The following is an 18,004-nucleotide window of genomic DNA, read 5'->3' on the forward strand; positions in this document are numbered from 1 at the left end:
ATTCCCCAATCCAATTACTCCCAAGTCACCAAACATTTATTTCTACCTCAAGGTGGTTCTGATTTCCAAGTCCTTTTTCTTTACTGCTGTTAGTGCCCAGCTTTGGCCCTCTATCACCTCTTACTGTGTCTGTTTCAAGTACATTTCTCATATACTCTTCTTACACACCTCAGATCCATGTCTGTCCTACAGAATTATTGAAAGTTGTGTTTCATCTTACTTCATTCAATAAATAGTCTCTTCTAATTAGATAATCTAAAAAAATGGTCTAATTTACAATCTCCAACCTATTTCTGCCCTCTCCTACCAAGTTCCTTGTGATCTAAATAATTTATGCATGTTTGATATCTCTCTGGCCCTGCTCATGTCCCTAAAGTTTAGTGGGCCCTCCTACCCATGTTGAAAACCCAACCTACCTTTAATAATTTAGCCAGAAGATCCCACAAAAATCACCAAGTTCAAGCTAGTAAGAACCTCATCTTTCAAACTTACTAAAGTAACTCACCACCATCAAATCTAAAAGCAGAGCTGGAACTACTACTGAAGGCTCCTAACTCTAACCCTCTTTACACTGGCCCTGTTGCCTTGCCTATAAACAGTATGTCCAAATCACGTGTGGTTCAATGTCAAAGAGAGTTAAAGAGGGCATGATGAACAATCACACTGTTAACAATTACACTCAGACAACAAGTGTAAATCAGGACCTATGGTCAACTTACATCTAAGCCTCCTTAAGCTATGACAAAATTTCATGGTCCCTGTTTAACAATAAACACACACACACACACAGGGCATTGTGAATAAGCTGCTTCACTGGTCACTGCACAAGTCATTGTATATCAGGCATTTCTTGGGTTCTAGAGTCTGATATACCCATGTTAGTGTACACAATGCTATCACTTATTCTGTAAGTCACACAATGAAGACAATGGAGCCTAACAGGACTTTTGGTTCACTCATTCTACGAATATTTGTTGTGTGCTTAACAAGTTTGAGGTAGTATTCTGAATACTGGGACAACAATGCTGAGCAAATCACTGCTCTCCATTATGGTCTAGTCAGACAGACAGATATGAAGCCCAGATGAATGCGCTATCCCATGTAAAGATGAATGCTGCAATACTATTCTACCACATAAGAAAAGACTCTGATCGATATTGTGAGGTCATGAAATGCTTGAGGACATGATGCTTATCTGGCAAGCTAAAGAGTAAATGTTACTGAACTAGACAGAAGAAGGAAGGAAGTTTATTCCAGGGAACAGCATGTGCAAAAGCCCTGTGTCCAGGTAGAACCCAACCTAAACAAGAAACAAAAGAAGGGCCCATGTGACAGAAGCGCACAAAGTGAAGAAGGAAGTGATGGCTGATGGAGCTGGAGAGGGTATCAGGGACCAGTACAAAAGAATGATTCTGTTGGTCATATTAAAGTTCTCTGTTTTTTGCCAAAGAGCAATGAAATATTAAAGACTTTTAAGTAGATAGTTGACATGGGGAAGAGGAAAGAGAAGACTGGTACCCACAATTGGTTTGTATGTGGAAAGATCATTCTGTTGCATGAATTGTGGATTGGAAAACGACCACAACGTATGCAGGAAGTCCAAATAGAAAGCAGTTACCGTAACTCTGGGAAGCAGTAAGGGTTAAACAAGCAAAGGATGAAGCAGACAAAGTGCCAAAAGGAAAAAGAAAAGGGGGTAAAATGGACAAGTTTAGTGATGGTGGAATAGATCAAAGATAATGGCAAAATTGACTCAACTTTTTGCCATTCTTTGAAATAGCAAATAATACCAAAAAAGTGAGTTTAGGGAAAGTTTATACATTGTCTTGGATATCGTGTGTCTAAGGTGGCCTTGAAACATGTGGGGGTGATACGCAATAGAAATCTGGACATGGGGATGCCTGGCTGTCTCAGTTGTTTAAGTGTCTGCTTTCACCTTAGGTCATGATCCCAAGGTCGTGGGATCAAGCCTTACATCAGACTTTGTGCTCAGTGGAGAGTCTGCTTCTCCTTCTCCCTCTTCCTCTGCCTGCCTCACCCCAGCTTCTATGCACTCTCACTCTCTCTCAAATAAATAAATAAAGTCTATTTTTAAAAAAGAAGTTTTGATACACAAGTGTAAGGATCTGAAGTAAGATCTGGATTAGAGACTAAGTGAGAGGTTGTCCCTGATTAAATGCTAATGGCAGTCACATAATCAGAGAGATTCCAGAGAGAAAAGATACACAGGAAAAAAAAAAAAGGAAGAGACGGGTACTTCAGATCAAGCCTTGAGAAACTTTAATACTTAAAGGCAGGTTAGAAAAGCAACATGCAGAGCACCTGGGTGGCTCAGTCGGTTAAGTGTCTGCCTTTGGCTCAGGTCATGATCCTAGGGTCTTGGGATTGAGCCCCACATTGGACTCCCTGCTCAGTGGGGACTCTACTTCTCCTTCTCCGTCTGCCTGCTCCTCTGCCCACCCCACTCATGCTCTCTCTCTCTCAAATAAATAAGTAAAATCTTTAAAAAAAAAAAAAAAAAAAAAAAGCAACATGCTACAAAGAGAAAGAAGACTCAGCCAAAGATGAAGGAGGCAGTTCAAAAAAGTGTGGCATTTCAGAATGATGGTGAAGGAGAGAGGCCGTGGTATCAAATACTGCTGAGAGGTCAAGAAAATGTGAACTAACAAGCTTCCATTGGAGTAAATAGCATGAAGAGCATTAGTAGACTTAGCGAGCTCTGTCGGAGCCGTGAGAGGACAGAAGCCAGGTGCAGAGTACAGAGGAAATGGAGGCCCCAAGTGTAGACAGGTTTTTTTTTTTTTGAGAAGTTTGGCTCTGAAAATTGGAAAGGATTAGACCATTGGAAGAAAAATAGTAAGAAGAAGCTGTAAGAGAAGAGATGTATAATAAAAAAGAAATTTTAATTTAATTTAATTTTTTTGCAGGCTGGAGAGAGTTAAGCATGTTTAACTATTTATGAAAAGATTTCATTGCGGGGACTCATTGATAGTGTAAGTTCTCTAGGAAGATGGAAGAATGCAGAACTTAAGCATAATGGGAGGGATTGACCTTAGGAGGAGAGATACCTCAATAATATAACTGGAAGTAAAGATGGGTTCTGCTATTGGGCAGGTACAGACAGGTACAGAGTTTAAAGAAATTTCTAATCTGATGGTTCCAATGGCCACTGAAAGAAAGAGAAGAAATCAAAAGCTCAGAGCAAAGAGGCTTGAAACATGGTCAACTGTTGGGGCAGAGTGATGGTGGGTATTCTAGAAAGTCATTAAGAGAGCTGATGGACCAGATGAAAAGCCCATTTGAGGGATGATCATGAATGCTGTGACTCCACTATGTCCCTCCCAGGTGGCTTTCTCCAGGATCGCCACACTGCTCGGGCACAGACCTGGAAAGCAGATGTAAGTTAGCATTTTGCCATAGCAATGTGAGACAACGGCGGTGATCAAGAAAGTAGGAAAGGGAGAAGAGCAAGTATGAGGACTGTCACTGAAGCTCTCTTTTTACATGTAGGTGTTACAGGCTGCTGAGTAGCCCTTTTCCCAGCATCCCAGAGTTGCAATGAAGGCCAAAAGCTATGGACCTAATTACCATTTGTAAGCCACATTCTAAAGGGAGTGTCCACCACAGGCTGCCAGCAACTGGGGCCAGGTTCTTGTCTCCCTCCCTTTCCCTACTTCTACCACCAGGACTTATTAAGAGGAGATGGAACAGGCCCAATGACTTCCCAATGGGACTTCCTTCCTAACTTTTATCACGACCACCAACCTACACAAGGATCTACACACACCTCATCATTTTAAAAAAGAAAAGACTGAACAGGAGAGGCATACACTTTCTGGAACATGTAGAAATGGTCAGGAAGTTACAGTCTTTGCTCAAGGCCATTAAAAAGAGAAGAAGAAGAAGTAGTGTCATAGAACATGACTGCTCTGCCCCCCCACATGAGTTATCTCCACTTCAGCACATCAGTCACATCAGCACTACATATGACCTGTAACACACGGGTAGCATGAGTTCACATGAAGCAAGAGTTATGTAAGGAACTGGGGGTTTTGCTGAATAGTCCCGTCCATTGTTGTTGTTTTTCCCTTTCTTGGGCTTGTGTCTCTCTCTCATGCTTCTGAGTCAATAGTTGTGCTTTCTCACTTACCAGACTCAGCAAGGGGAGCAGACATATGGGCCAAGGGTGGAAATGTCTAGCAAGATTCTCTCTTACAGCTGCGTTTCATCTGCAGCTCACATTTGCCTAGATGAACCAAGTGACAGATGCCCTCCCCATCTTCCTCTTGGCCAGTGTGGTGGGACAGAAGGTGAGGCTGGTCCCCTTTCTATCTTAAGAGAATTGAAGCTTCCCTTTGCAGACAGCAGCTTGGTCCTTGGAGGCACAGGAGGTGTTACCTTTGGAAGGCTTACGCTCAATATTTTCTGATGGCCAGTACGTCACCCCACTCCTGGATCTGGGGGACATGGCACCTCTCCCAGGCTCAGAAAAGAGCAAGGGATTACTGCCAATATTTCAGTCCCACTGGTGTGATGAGATCGCACCTTAGTGCAAATCCATCATTGAGCTCCAAAGCAGTGACTTCCTCTGCCTTTTCCAAAACCAACACTCGACTATTTGATGAGTCATCGGTTCCCTGACATTTGTAAAATACGCTTGAACTTCTCCCAGAGGGAGGAAAATTATACTGTGATCACACCACATTCTGGCTCTCCTTTGCCTCCCCTTCTTCTCCAGCCTCTACAAGCAAGGAGTCTGTGAGCTTCACAGTGGAAGCCTCTGGAGCTCCTCTGATCTAATTCAACTGAATGAGCTGAGCTGGTCCGTGCGTTTGCAAGAAAGAAAGGAACTAAGGCTCTCACCAGCCTCATGCAAGATCTGGACACTCAGGTTTATCCTTATAACTGAGAAATCTCAGGAGGAACGTGATGGGACCAGTTGCTAGGTTAGTATCAGTTATGTGTTTGTTCACTGTTGCCCTGGAAGGGTGTGGGAGGCCAGGTTAGAGTCAGTCAAAGACCAGTAGTTACTGATGGCACTGGGAGGGAGCTCATAGGAGGATATGACTGTGCCCAGGAAGGTCATAGACAAGATGAATTAATGGAGGTGGTAGTGTGGCAAAAAGAAGTTGAAGCAAGAGCTTTGAGATGAAGCAGTTAATGATGGTAGAGGTGAAAGGGGGCTGTGTCACTACGACTGCTTTCTCAGTCTAGGATTGATTCTTATACCTTAATCTGCAGAAGGACAAATGGAAAAAATGACCAGCTCCTGTGTGAGTCTGAACTCTTTCAATTATGTGTCAAATTCAAGCCCAAACCAGCTGAAGTAAAAAAGACATTTGTTGGCTCATGAAAGGGTTAGTGGTAATGCTTGGCTTAGGCAGGGAACCAGGTTGTTTCTCTTTACCTTGTTCTATGCCCACTATAATACACCATACCTGGAGTGGTCATTTCTCCAGGAAGAAGAATATCTCATTCCAGCTTTACATCCTCCTGGGTTCAAGTCTAGTGGGAAAGAGAATCTCTCTGGATGTTCGAGCCAAAGTCCCACTGTGTCTCTGGTCCTGATTAGGTCCCATGCCATTCAGAACCACTCACTGTGCCCAGGGAGAAACAAATCAAAATTGGTCAGGTCTGAGTAACATGCCCATAAAACTGGAGTGGATCCTTATCACTCAAATTGTGTGAATTCAGAGTGATAAGGGAAGGTGGTATCTTAGGAGGAGATTGGAGTTCTTCTACCCAAAGGGGTAAAGGTGGATCCCAGCAGCCAAAGACACTGTAAATTCCCCTCACAGTTTACTGAGTCTTTTTTATAATCTATATATTCTGATAGCTTCAATGAAGATAAACAAGAGTCAACTAAATAGTCTGGCTTATGTGACAGTTTAATTGTGTGTGTGTGTGTCTGTGTGTGTGTGTGTGTGTTGGCCAATCTTCATGCCAGCTTTATCGCAATTATCTAATAGAATTCTCATAATGCTCCCTTGAGGTAGGTGCTTTATTAACCCCATTTTACAGATAGGAAAGTGAGCTCTGGTGAAGTTAAGCTACTGTTGCAACTTTTCATTGCTAATAAGTGAATGAGTCAATATTCTCAACCAGCCCAACCTAAGCTAGAGATCGTGTTTGAAAATTAAGAATCATAAAATCTGGTCCAGAGTTTTCACAAGGATTTTCTCTTCATAACCCCTGGGGGACAAGATGTCTTGCCCATAGTCAGGTAGGGAATATGTGTAAAAGAACCTATATAATTTAAAATCACATAAAAGAGCTAGAGTGCCCAGATCACTGCTAAGAATTCCTTGAATTTATTTTGTCTCAAAGTTAAAGGAAGGCAAAAACTTGACTACAAAGACAAAATGTCACTGGGTTCTAGAATTCAGTCCATCTTGCTGGATGAGTCAAGTCTCTCCAAGCAGCTGACTAGGGAAGAAGAAATACAAAAGGAATAAAGATTAAGAGGGAAGTGTGAGAAGAGAGGGGTATTGAAATGCCCAGCCATTGTCAATGTCTCTAGGCAGCGAAAATCTAAAAGCAATTTATGTTATACATATTTTGTTAAGTAAGGTAATTTGATGTTCTTTTCTCCCTATGAAAATCACTTTAAACTCCTTGTTCTTAGGCATTCATCCATTCCTGGGACATTTATCAAGTTCTTATTGGATAGCAAGAATACACTGATGCATAATGGAGACTTTTTTTAAATTTAAATTCAAATAGCCAACCGATAGTACATCACTAGTAATGGAGATTATGATCCAAATAGCCCCAGCCAGGGAGGAAGCAGTGGCAAACACTTACCAAAAAGTGTCAAGATAAATATCATCTCTTTGATAGATTGTGATGGAAACACAAAGATGGTAGTAAATAATCTTGACTTTGGAACAAACTATTGGTGAAAGTTATATAAAGAATTCTACATGTAAACTGAGTAGACAAAAAAGTTTAAAAAAAAATAAATTGAGTAGATGAAGATCCAGAGATTGGGGTGGAGTGGGATGTAAAATTACACAATTCTAATCATTGACTTCAGCTAGAGAGATTCTCCAACTTGCTCTCCTTTTATGTTTGAGACAAGGCACATAATTCCAAAAATTAGTGGCAGCTTAAGATGAGAACCCTGGTTTTTAAATTCATGATTTAACCTGGGCCTTATCTTACTGCTAATTCATTGAATAGCTGATGAGTCATTGAATCAGACATAATACTAGGTGCTGAATATTCATTATCTCTACTTTTCACAATATCCAAAGATGTACCTATGACCATCCCTATGTTACAGGATGAGCTGGTCATAATGTGAGAAACATGTCTGAGAACCAGCACATGGTGGAATCCAGACTGGAACCCACATCTGATTTCAAAGCCATAGAGTCTTTCCTCATGTCCCTGATTCAGGCTGTTTATGTGAAAGGGGACAGTGGAGAGGCCAGACTCATTTGACCAAGTCTGAAACTGGGTTTCAGCAAAGGAGGGGAACAGGACAAAAAAACTTCAGGTTTCTGGCTGGGGTATTTTCAAGGCCCAGAGAGGATGTCACCAACACAAAGAAGAAACAGAGTTCTCATTTCAGGAAGATGGAAATTGTAAGTAAGATGGGGGCCTCTAGATTACCATTAGATCTTCATCTCAGCCCAGTTTTTCACCCATAATGACATTAACTGTCTCAGAAGGTGAAGAGAGAATGAGGTTCATCAGTCACCATCTATCACTTGATGATAAGAGACCCTTCGGAGGCACTATGCAAAGGGCTCTGAATAGATAATGAATGAGACAAGATCTGCCACTTTGGGGATGAGGGAGATAAAGAGATTAAAGTACAACACTGGCTAAAGTTACTAAGAGATGGCAAACAAAGCCCTATGCAAGGAAAGAGATGAAAGATGATTGAAGATTATTACATGAGCTATTTAGGGGACTCCTGGGTGGCTCAGTGGGTTAAAGCCTCTGCCTTCGGCACAGGTCATAATCCCAGGGGCCTGGGATTGAGCCCCGAATCGGGCTCTCTGCTTGGCAGGGAGCCTGCTTCCTCCTCTCCCTCCGCCTGCCTCTCTGCCTACGTGTAATCTCTGTCTGTCAAATAAATAAATAAAATATTTTAAAAAATGAGCTATTTAAGATGCAATGCCTTTCCAAAGGCAAAGTACTAACAGAAATGTAAAATAATGTAAACTAGCTCCTCATGGTTTGCCCAAAACTTTCCTGGTTTTAGTACTGACAGTCCTTCAATCCAAGGCATCTGGTAACCCTACATGGGGATCAAAGTCAAATGCCTAAAGACAAGCAAAGTAAATTGGGTAAGTAGTAGGGCAAGTTGGAGAAAAACAAATTGAAACAAAATTAAAATGCAAAACACAATTAAAAATGGAATTGTACACTATCTAGAGTAGAAAGAACAATGGGACAGGTGGTGATCCAAAGCAGCAGTTAGGAACTATCCAGCCAACCACCTGTTTCTATCTGGCTACAACACTTAGAACAGTGAAAAATTTGTCATGGTTGGGAAAAAAGCCAAAGAGCAATATTTCCTGATGCATGAAAATGAAATGAAATTGAAATTTCAGTGTCCACAATAAAGTTTAGTGGGACAAAGCAAAGATCCTTCTTCATTGACGTGGTGCCCATGGCTCCTTTTGCACCTACAATGGCAGAAATGAGTAATTAGAAACTAGATGGCAAAACCTTTTATGGAAAATATTTATGGCCAACCGCTGTTCTAGAGAATGATGGTCTTAAGAGCAGCCAAATGGGCTTCCACTGATTGACAGAAACAATAGCTTTCAGGGACTAACCAAAAAACTCTTAATGTTTTAAGAGAAGTCAAAAAGCTGGATTTTTATGTGAAATCTGTTGATTTTCAAATTTGGCATCTAACTCCTTTTTTTAAAATACCCCATGGGCACAACAGAGCAATCTGTGCTTTGTAGCCAGACTTCAGGCTATTATTTTGCAAAGTGTGATGTACACAATGTGTGCTATGCTAACACTTACCCCAAGAGGTAATTCTATGAGTTCCTTAATTTGAAGGCAGATCTATTACCACTGCCTTCATCAATTGCTTTCAATTTCAAATGTGTTTGCCATGCAACTGCCTTACCCAGTAGTGCTTTTGCAGGGTTGTCAAATCTCAACAGCCTGTACAAGCTTTTTCCCATCCTAGATAGAATCAAATCCTCCCTCAACTCTACCCTCAGCCTGCATTTTTGTCTATTTATCCTATTTCTTATGTCTTATTTCTTCAAAGAGTTGTGTCTACTTACTGCCTCCAGTGTACTCTCCCATTTTCTCCTCAACCCAGTGCAATTTGACCATTCTTCAGGCCACTTCACTGAATGTCCTTTCAGGATGGTCAAAGATGACCACCTTATTGCAAAATTCAACAGATGCTTTCAAATTCTCATCTAACTTCTCTCCGGCATTTGATGGCACTGACCACCACCTCCATGTCGAAAGTGTCTTTATCCTTGAATTCCATAATACCCACTGTTTCCTAACTCTCAGGCTGCTCTTTCCATGCCTTTTTCTTTTATTTTCTGAGCTTGATTTTGTCCCAGTAATATTTATTAAACACCTGGCATGTAGCAAGCATGGTGCTAAGCATTTTCCAAATGTAGCTGGTAGATATCTCACTCCACAGGAAGTAAAACTTTATTTACCTTAAATAAATTTCATTTCTAATCTATGTGTCCAGCTTACATGGCTTACATCATGTTTTCATTTAGTCTTTCTTCAGGTTCCCTTCATCCCCCCCAGGGTGATGCCAGAATCTAGTAAAGGAAAAATGATAGGAGAAGTTCAATTGATGTGCATATCTTCACTGTGCATGTGTCTAGGTCCCTTGAGGTTTGTTGATTTCCTGTTTTCAAGCTCTGGCCAGGACCCCCAGGGCCTAAGATTCCAGCTCCCCAAAAGGATCACAAAGCACATCCTGGAGTGTAACCATAAGCTCAGATCCACAGACTGCTCTCCAGTTCTGAATCCAAGGAAAGGACCCTCCTAAAAGCTATTTCTTTTCACCTATTCAGTGGATTTCTGTTTCACAAAAGACAAGAAATCTATTCATTTCAGACTACTTCAGCTCCTTGTCCCTATTCTGCAAAAAGACCCAAAGCCAAAAAAATACTTCAAGAGGGTATATCTTCCTTGGTGGGAAATAGAGATAAAAGTGAAGGAGCAAATTTACAAATCAGGTTTCAATGAGATATCCTACCATAATTCTTACACCAACTCTGAGAAATAGGTATTATTATCAGTGTTTTACAGATGAAAAAATTTGAATTGGAATTTATTTTGCCCAATATCATGTAATTGCAAATTTATTTGAGAGAAAGAGTGCAAGTAGGGGAAAGGACAGAGGGAGAAGGAGAAAAATCTCAAGCAGACTCCGCAATCAGAGCTGAGAGCCCACTCGGGGCTCAACCTCTCGACCCTCAGATCATGACCTAAACCGAAATCAAGAGTCAGACTCAACTGACTACACCACCCAGGGGCCCTGGCAAATCTTCAGCTTTTAACAGTGGCCTGATACGGCCTGTCCCCTTGCCTCTAGCCTGAAATGTTGGTGCTCTTCCTTTTCCAGAATGCTGCAGAAGGTCTTTAACATTCAATCGCTCAATGGCACACTGATCACCACTTGAGGTTTTCTGGGAGGAACTATCTAAATGCAGGGAAGGAATTAGAGGGAAGAGGGCCCAGTGTCACACAAGAACTGGAGTTTTGCCTGCTTCCAATAGCCAGAGTGCAAAATTTCAAAGGGCAGGGTCATCGTTTCCATTTTTATATTCCAGCCAAAATGAAACATCCCTGCCAAGAGGGGTCAAGGACATGTGCTTCCTAAAAATGCAGCCCAAACAGGAACTCCTGCCACTCTTGGTGGGACCTCCAGCAATGTTCTATTTATCCCCAACCTACAAACTCAAACATCTAACACTGGTTCCTCACTGTCCCATACTGTCCCTCTGCTCAAGTCATGGGAGAATTCCCATTGCTTTAACCACTTCCCACCCACAAGGCAGCCTGGTCCTGACTCAGCAGAGACACAGTGAGAGACAGTTGAAGTGAGAGAAATCCAAACAGAAGGAGTCATCGGGACCTACTGCACCCACCCTCTTCCCAACCACCACGAGGAATCATGGGCACTGGATTTGGGGGCAGTGGCTCTTGGGGCAGTTCTACAAACCCAACTGGCCCCAAACCTTACTTTTGTTCAGAGCTTTTTTTTTTTTTTTAAGTTAACTCTCCTAAAAACAATTCCGAATGTTTTTCCTCTTGGGAAACTATGTGGCTGCTTTCCTGGTTTACACTATTTACAATGAGCTCATTTTAGAGGCAGTTTCTGAATCCATCCCCATGCACAGGACCACCATGCTAGCGAGCCGCTGGCAACTTGCTCAATGAAAGCATGAATGGACTAAGGTCTCAATATAAAAAAATAACAAATACCCCAACTTAAAATAGTCTTTCAGGCCTCATTTTAATAGAGGCCCTGTCCATTCAGGGACTTTTGTAAATAGCCCCACAATTAATGACATGTGTTTATCGGCAAAGCCACTCACCTGAAATACAGAGTGGTTGATGTTCTCTCTGGGGATAAAGTTTATTTATGAGAAAGAAAGATTTGACCTCCGGATAAAAATAGAGCAGTGGTACTCAACTAAATTTGCCACCACTCACCCCAAAAGCCTCGCATATAACCTATTTTGAGAAGAGTTCAACTTGAGGTGATACAGAAAGCCAGCTAAGCAAGGAGGTTGCAATGGTTGCCGCTATTAACAAAAAACAGAATTGACCCCTCTCTTGTAATGTTACTGTTGGGAAACAGCATCATAGCACTTAATAGGTATCAGGTGTATTTTACATGGAATTACAGTTAGAACATACCATGTCATTGTTGCAGATGTATGTCAATAATACTGAAACACTAAATCAGATTCTGTCTCACCTTTGCTTGATATTTCTTCTTTTTCCATCCAAATGCCTCAGTGGACCTCTAAGGATCTAGTCGCCTGGTCACTATCCACCTCGCCGCTGTGCTCAGGTACATCTGTCTCCTTTTGGGTCCTAACACATTCCAAGATCTTTCCCACCCCCAGTCCTCAGCCACACTCTGCTTTCCAGTCCCTGCCCCTCTCACCCTCCAAGTCTTGGCTGTCATGTTATCTACAAGGCTCTTCTCTTCCTACCCCTTGTCCCCCTGCACCTGTCTAATTTCTTCACAGCATATACCACAAGCACAACATCAGGAACCACATCTATATTTTACAATGTTGTCCCCAACAGAAAGTACCAGCATGTAGCAAGTGATCAGTACATCGTTATTGCCTATCTGATGAAGACTGGGTCATATTCCAATTCATTTCTTTCATACTTTCACCCTCACACAAACTAAAAAGCCCAATGCAAGCATTCTTCCCCATTGCCATCCTCATTTTTCTCCTTTCTGTAAAATCTCCCCTGAACTCCTCATTTTTCAGTGTTTAGAAACAAGGCATATGAAGGGCTAGAGACATGCGTGGAACATAGTGGGTGCTCGGTAATTACAACAGTCTTTAGTATCTTCGTGTTCACTTATTCCCAGGGATTCCAACAGCTGGTTTCCAATTATGGCTTTTTTCCCTTACTACTGTTGTCATGGTTCCCATATCCCAGTCAAACCTCTCCTACTTCTGCTGTAATGGGTTTTTTATTTGACACAATGTTCTCCTTCTTAATTTTTAAAGGAAACAAACTTTATAAAAATTAAAACCCCATTTCACTGACCATAAAAGGGACAACTATAAAAATTCACATAATCAAAACAAAGCCATATGTTTTCCTCTTCTCTTTTTTAAAGGGTGATTAGCAACTATTAGAGATATGAGGACACTAATGTGATCCTTTCTCCAAGACACAATCAGAAGGACTGAAAATCTCTCAATGACTTTCTCACTCTGTGTTTCATTACTTAAAGCTCTGTCCATCTACAATCACCCCATCTACCATTACGACCCTTGTCCTATTCTATTATTACTAACACTTTTCACTTGGCATTTATTCTTTTCTACCTAAATGGGTTAGTTACACTTTTATAACTATCCTCCATCCCACTATCTTATTTCTCTTTATATCCTCCATAGCTCATAGGTTGACCTTAAGCAAAATATATCCTTAAGAGAGTCTCAGTTGAGTTTAATACTTAGAGCTTTGGAACCAACTTATCAAAAGAAACTACTCCTCCAAAAGTCAAAATATTTTTGAAAGAGATTGGTGAGAGAGGGTATTCAGAAGGTCTTCTGGTTCCCCTCCCCCTCTGCTCTCCTGATTTCTCAGAGATGCGTACCTAAACTATTTCATCCAGGCCCCTGTAACTGAATACCATGGATGTCTCTTTGACTATTTGCATTCTATTCAGCGAGGTAGAGGACTCAATACAAAAAAAAAAGATGTTTTTATGCATGAATATACCCAAAGCAAACCCTCTAAGTTATAAGTGAAACAAAGGCCAAATAAACCAGAAAAAAACTGAATGTGTGATTTATTATATTTAAGATTGGTCTATAAGGCTTAAATATGTCTGTCATAATTAACAGTAAATGAATGCAACTTTACAAAATCAGTATTTTGATACAGTACAGGACTACATGTGGCAATTGTGCATTGGAAAATTAATATTTCCTCAATGCAAATATCAAATTTGCAGCACCATTTAGAAGCTTCCACTAAAAATGCAAGCTGCAGTATTTATTACAAGCTCTACTCAGAACACAAGACTACCTAAATCAAGCGTTAGAGAAAAACAGTGGAGTCATTCAGGCGTAACATGTCAGATTTGGTACAGGATTAAAATACTAACATTTTTTTTAATGTCCTGGTTTCAAATTAATAAATACAAAACAATATAAAAATATACACCAGTTGATAAGACTGCACTGCAGGTGATCAGATAGTTAGATCTCACTCTCATATGTATGCAGGTATGTCTTTAGTGCCAGAATTTCTGGATAGCTGCGGCTTGTCTTTCGGAAGAAATCCAGACTGGTGAGCTGTTCTATGTCCCGCACCCGAGCGGTATGCATCTTCATGAGTTCTTCTACCCACTGTGACTCGTCCTCCGAGCTCTGCAGTGGAAACAGAGGACAATCAGAGCCAGACTTTTCCAGAGCAGGTTCTCCAAACAGTCAATTTCCTGCGAGTCCACAAATGAGCCCTCCATCCTCCTGAACCCAGAACCGGTGTGTCTTGTTCCTTCCTGGCCTTCGCAGCTACTCTACCACATTCCTGCTGGGAATGTACCACAAATACATGCCCTTGGCTATGAATGTTTTCAACAGCAATTAGCTGTACCAGATAAATGAGATATGTGGTGTGAAAGGGCATTTGACTCAATAGGTTTTCAGAACATAAAATTACAAAAACAAAAGGCCCTGGAGGATTCAGCAATGCGTTTCTTTCCCCGCTACTGATAAACCACACAGGTGAGCACAGAGCAAGGGTAATCTGGAATGCTCTTCTGGCTCCTGAGGAAATCAAAGAGCTGATGCACCATGCACAAAATCTCACACGTGCTTTCTTAGTCTTTCAGAAGAGCCCACAATCGAGTACATACATGGTCTATCAAATGACAAGGAATTGATATTTTAATAATGAGTTCAACTTAAAGGAGCTCAGTAGCTACATCTGGTGCATTAAAGTCCAAGAAACCAAGGTTGGAATTGTGGCTTTATGACTCCCTAAAGAGGAGACCTTGGCCAAACTACTTAACCTCTCTAGGCTTTCTTCATTGGTTCCCATGGTAAATAATGCTTACTTCATCAGCTTTTTTGGATAGTGGGAAGAAGAAGAAAAAGGAAGGTGGGGGGGGGGCAAAGATAAAGTAAGGAAACAGCGTCATAGAAAAAAGGAAGGAAATCTCTTTCTGTCTTAGCAGTTTGCCAATATGGCCTCCTTGGCACAAATTCCAATGATGGATGTTCAGATGTCCCACACCAAATAATTTATTCATATCTATGATGAAACTAAAAAGTAATTCAGGAGGAGTAGTACTTTGCACATTATAAATATCTTCTTTCACTTTTGTGAGAAGTCAAGAGAAAGAATGAGATCTGAGAGCCCTGAGAATTCTGGGGGATAAGCCTACCTTCATCAGTAGACCTGAGCAAATAATTTCATTCCCAAATGCCGCCCAGGATTGCAATAGCTCCCAAGAGCCATTCTACAAGTTGGAAGGGTGGCTGTGTGTCCCAAGGCTGAGCATGTTCAAAAATGCCCTCGCCCAACTCCTTCACCGCACGTGTTCTCAATGAATTCGCCACCAAAGCCCAAGAACCTGCAATGGGTTTTCTCGGAAAGCTCCAACCCACACAGACCTGGACACAGAGCTCTAGCAGCTTTTGCCAGTGCTAAAAATGTACCACGAGGGTGTTGGTTCAGGAAGCTGATGGCCTGGCCATCCCAGGCAAAATGAAGAAATAGGAAGAAATTGCTTTTCAGGCTGGGGAAGTAAGGATTTTAACCCTCCGTGCCCCACCCTCCTAACCCAAGCTAACCAAGTTCTCTACGATTCACAGGAAGAGACAAGCCTAAATATAACTCTGCCCACAACGGTACTGACCAATCCTCACTGTGACCATATAATTAACGAAGTAGGAGGTCTCCAAATGGATCAGGACCCCCTCAGAGTAAGCAGAGTAAGCATGAAGCTATATTTTGGGAGAATTTTCATATTCAACTCTTTATTTGATTTTTCAGTGGTCTAATTTCTCTTTTGTAAATGCAGTCACTCAAATGTACAAAGGGGTGGAAAGGTTTTTCCTAATTTAAATAGTGGCCTGCTGGGATTATAAGGATTCAAAGAAGAAAAAAAACTGTCTTTTTCTATTTCTTTCCTTGGGAAGTAATTTGCCAATTTCACTTGAAGGGCATTTTCTTCTGGTTCTCTCACATGCAGAAATCTCGCCTGCCACTAGTGGTTAGGAAATACTGGCCATACAACACAGGAAGAAAATATCTTCTGCCTGATGCAAGCCGGCAATCCACAGAAATATTTGCTAGGGGAGACTCAAATTAAAGTTCATGTGCACCAAGGGAAAGGAAGGAAATGCTTTCAAAATAAATAATTAAGAAGATAAATGCAAACAAAAAGCCCACCCATCAACTTGCTTATTGTCTTTCTTGCTACAGACATTTACGCTTCACCTACCTTTTCTCCCTGACTTTCTCCTAAATAAGTTTGTGATTTCAACCCCCAGCAGTTGTAAGATGACCTTCAAAGCAAGGACAGGCATCTGTGCAGGCAGAATAAGCATAAGACACAGGCTCATCACGAACTCTACAAGAAATATCTTTAAGTTCTACGCAGAGTCCAGAGCCAGAAAGGGTCGGAAGACCTGGGAGGATGTCTGTGGATTCCATTTGGCAGTTGTGCAATTTGGGGTGACTGAAGATGCCATTGAACTGAGTGTCCCATCACCAAATTCTCCTAATGACAGAGAGACCAGAACATATACTCCCCAGGAATCTGCGTGTACCTTAAGTGGCCCACTATCAGTCTGGAATGTCTTTGTAGTCTTCTGTCTTAAAAATGCATGGCAATTTAGAATTTCACCCCATAATATATGGGTTTTTGTGGGTTTTTTGCAGAAATTTTCACCTCCCCATAAGTTTGTAGTAAAACTCAAGTCCAAAGACAGTATATCACGTTTTGCCGAGGCATTACATCACGCTGGTACACTGCTGGCTACACTTGTGGTTATGAGTAATCAAAATGGAGGACATTGAGCTAATAAATTGACAACCGCCTTTCACTTTCAGTTCCCCCACTTCTCCACCTCCCATCAAATTACTGATAAGATCTTACCGATCCTTCAGTATTATACTGCTGCCTTCTACCCTCTTTTTGAAATTCCCAAGACCATAGCCTCACTTCCTGTTCTATGACCTTAATCCCATGAATCTTGCCAAAGCACTTTGAGCACCATGCTTGACCCATTCCAACTTCAATTTATCTCCCTAAAGCCTAAAATGTTTCTGTTATTTGTCAGCATTTTCTATAGCTATGTAATGCCTGTGCGACTAGAAGTTTCTAAGGCCCCAAGGTTCTGCTACGAAAATCTGATAAACTTGAAAGAGGATGGGCTTTTGAAGTCAGAAGACTTGAATCTGAAGTTCTGCTCTCCTACTGACTGGCCAGGTAACATTGGATCATACTTTTCCTTTATTACCTAGAGCTTTCAAAACAGTGAATAAAATGGGAGTGGAGGGAAGACCATATATGCCTGCCTGGTAGAGTAAAGAGATGATTAGAAATAATTTATGAGGAGGAACGGCACAGTTCTTGGCTGGCAACTCAGACTCAGAAAATGGCGGCAGTGATTACCTCTGCTACTATGGCTACTATGGCTACTATTTTTATTTCAAGTTTGATTCCAAACAACTTTTCAAACCTTATGTCCCACCATTACCCTCATTTTCAATATTCTGGTCAAGCTTCATTAGCTTTCTTGGCCATATTCAAATTTCCATTTTTTCCTGTATTGCTTACTTGGCTTTGGATATATCCACAGCCGCCATCTTTACCCACAGCTGAAGCCATAGTCCAATAGCTACCTTTCCCATGAAGCTGATAATCTGTGAAGCTATTTTTTTTAATTCAATTAGTCAATATATAGTACCTCATTAATTTTTGATGTGGTTTTCAATGATTCATTAGTTGTGTATAACACCCAGTGCTCATTCTTACAGCTCTTTGCCTTTTGTAGCCGTTTCTGCCCCTGTTTTATTTGCTCTGGCCCACAACAGACCCCTAGAGCAATAAGAATGTTTAGCAGACTGCTGCTTTTCCCACCACAACTTACACAATTTAGGAACTGAGTAGGATTTGTGACTAAAACCCTCTTCCCTAGATTACATTCCTGCTCCTTCTAGTCTATAAAGCAAAATCATAGGGACTATTCTAAAATCAATCTTGGACTGCAGCTGTTCTGTCACATTAAAGAGATCTGGGGAAGAGATGTGGTCCGTCCCC

At 41.3% G+C, this 18,004-nt stretch overlaps 1 protein-coding gene across 7 annotated transcripts in view; it reads right to left on the reverse strand.

Moving 5' to 3' along the window:
* Positions 1-13,488: 13,488 nt before the first annotated feature.
* Positions 13,489-18,004, reverse strand: part of ENPP2 (ectonucleotide pyrophosphatase/phosphodiesterase 2) — a 106,903-nt gene continuing 102,387 nt past the window's right edge. For all 7 annotated transcript variants that reach the window (XM_032316066.1, XM_032316068.1, XM_032316065.1 and 4 more), the window contains one exon: positions 13,489-14,099. In XM_032316066.1, coding sequence (XP_032171957.1) covers positions 13,929-14,099 — 171 coding nt within the window. In that variant the 3' untranslated portion in view covers positions 13,489-13,928. The remainder of the gene's footprint in view (positions 14,100-18,004) is intronic.

This window comes from Mustela erminea, chromosome 16 (genome assembly GCF_009829155.1).
Source record: "Mustela erminea isolate mMusErm1 chromosome 16, mMusErm1.Pri, whole genome shotgun sequence".
NCBI lineage: Eukaryota > Metazoa > Chordata > Mammalia > Carnivora > Mustelidae > Mustela > Mustela erminea.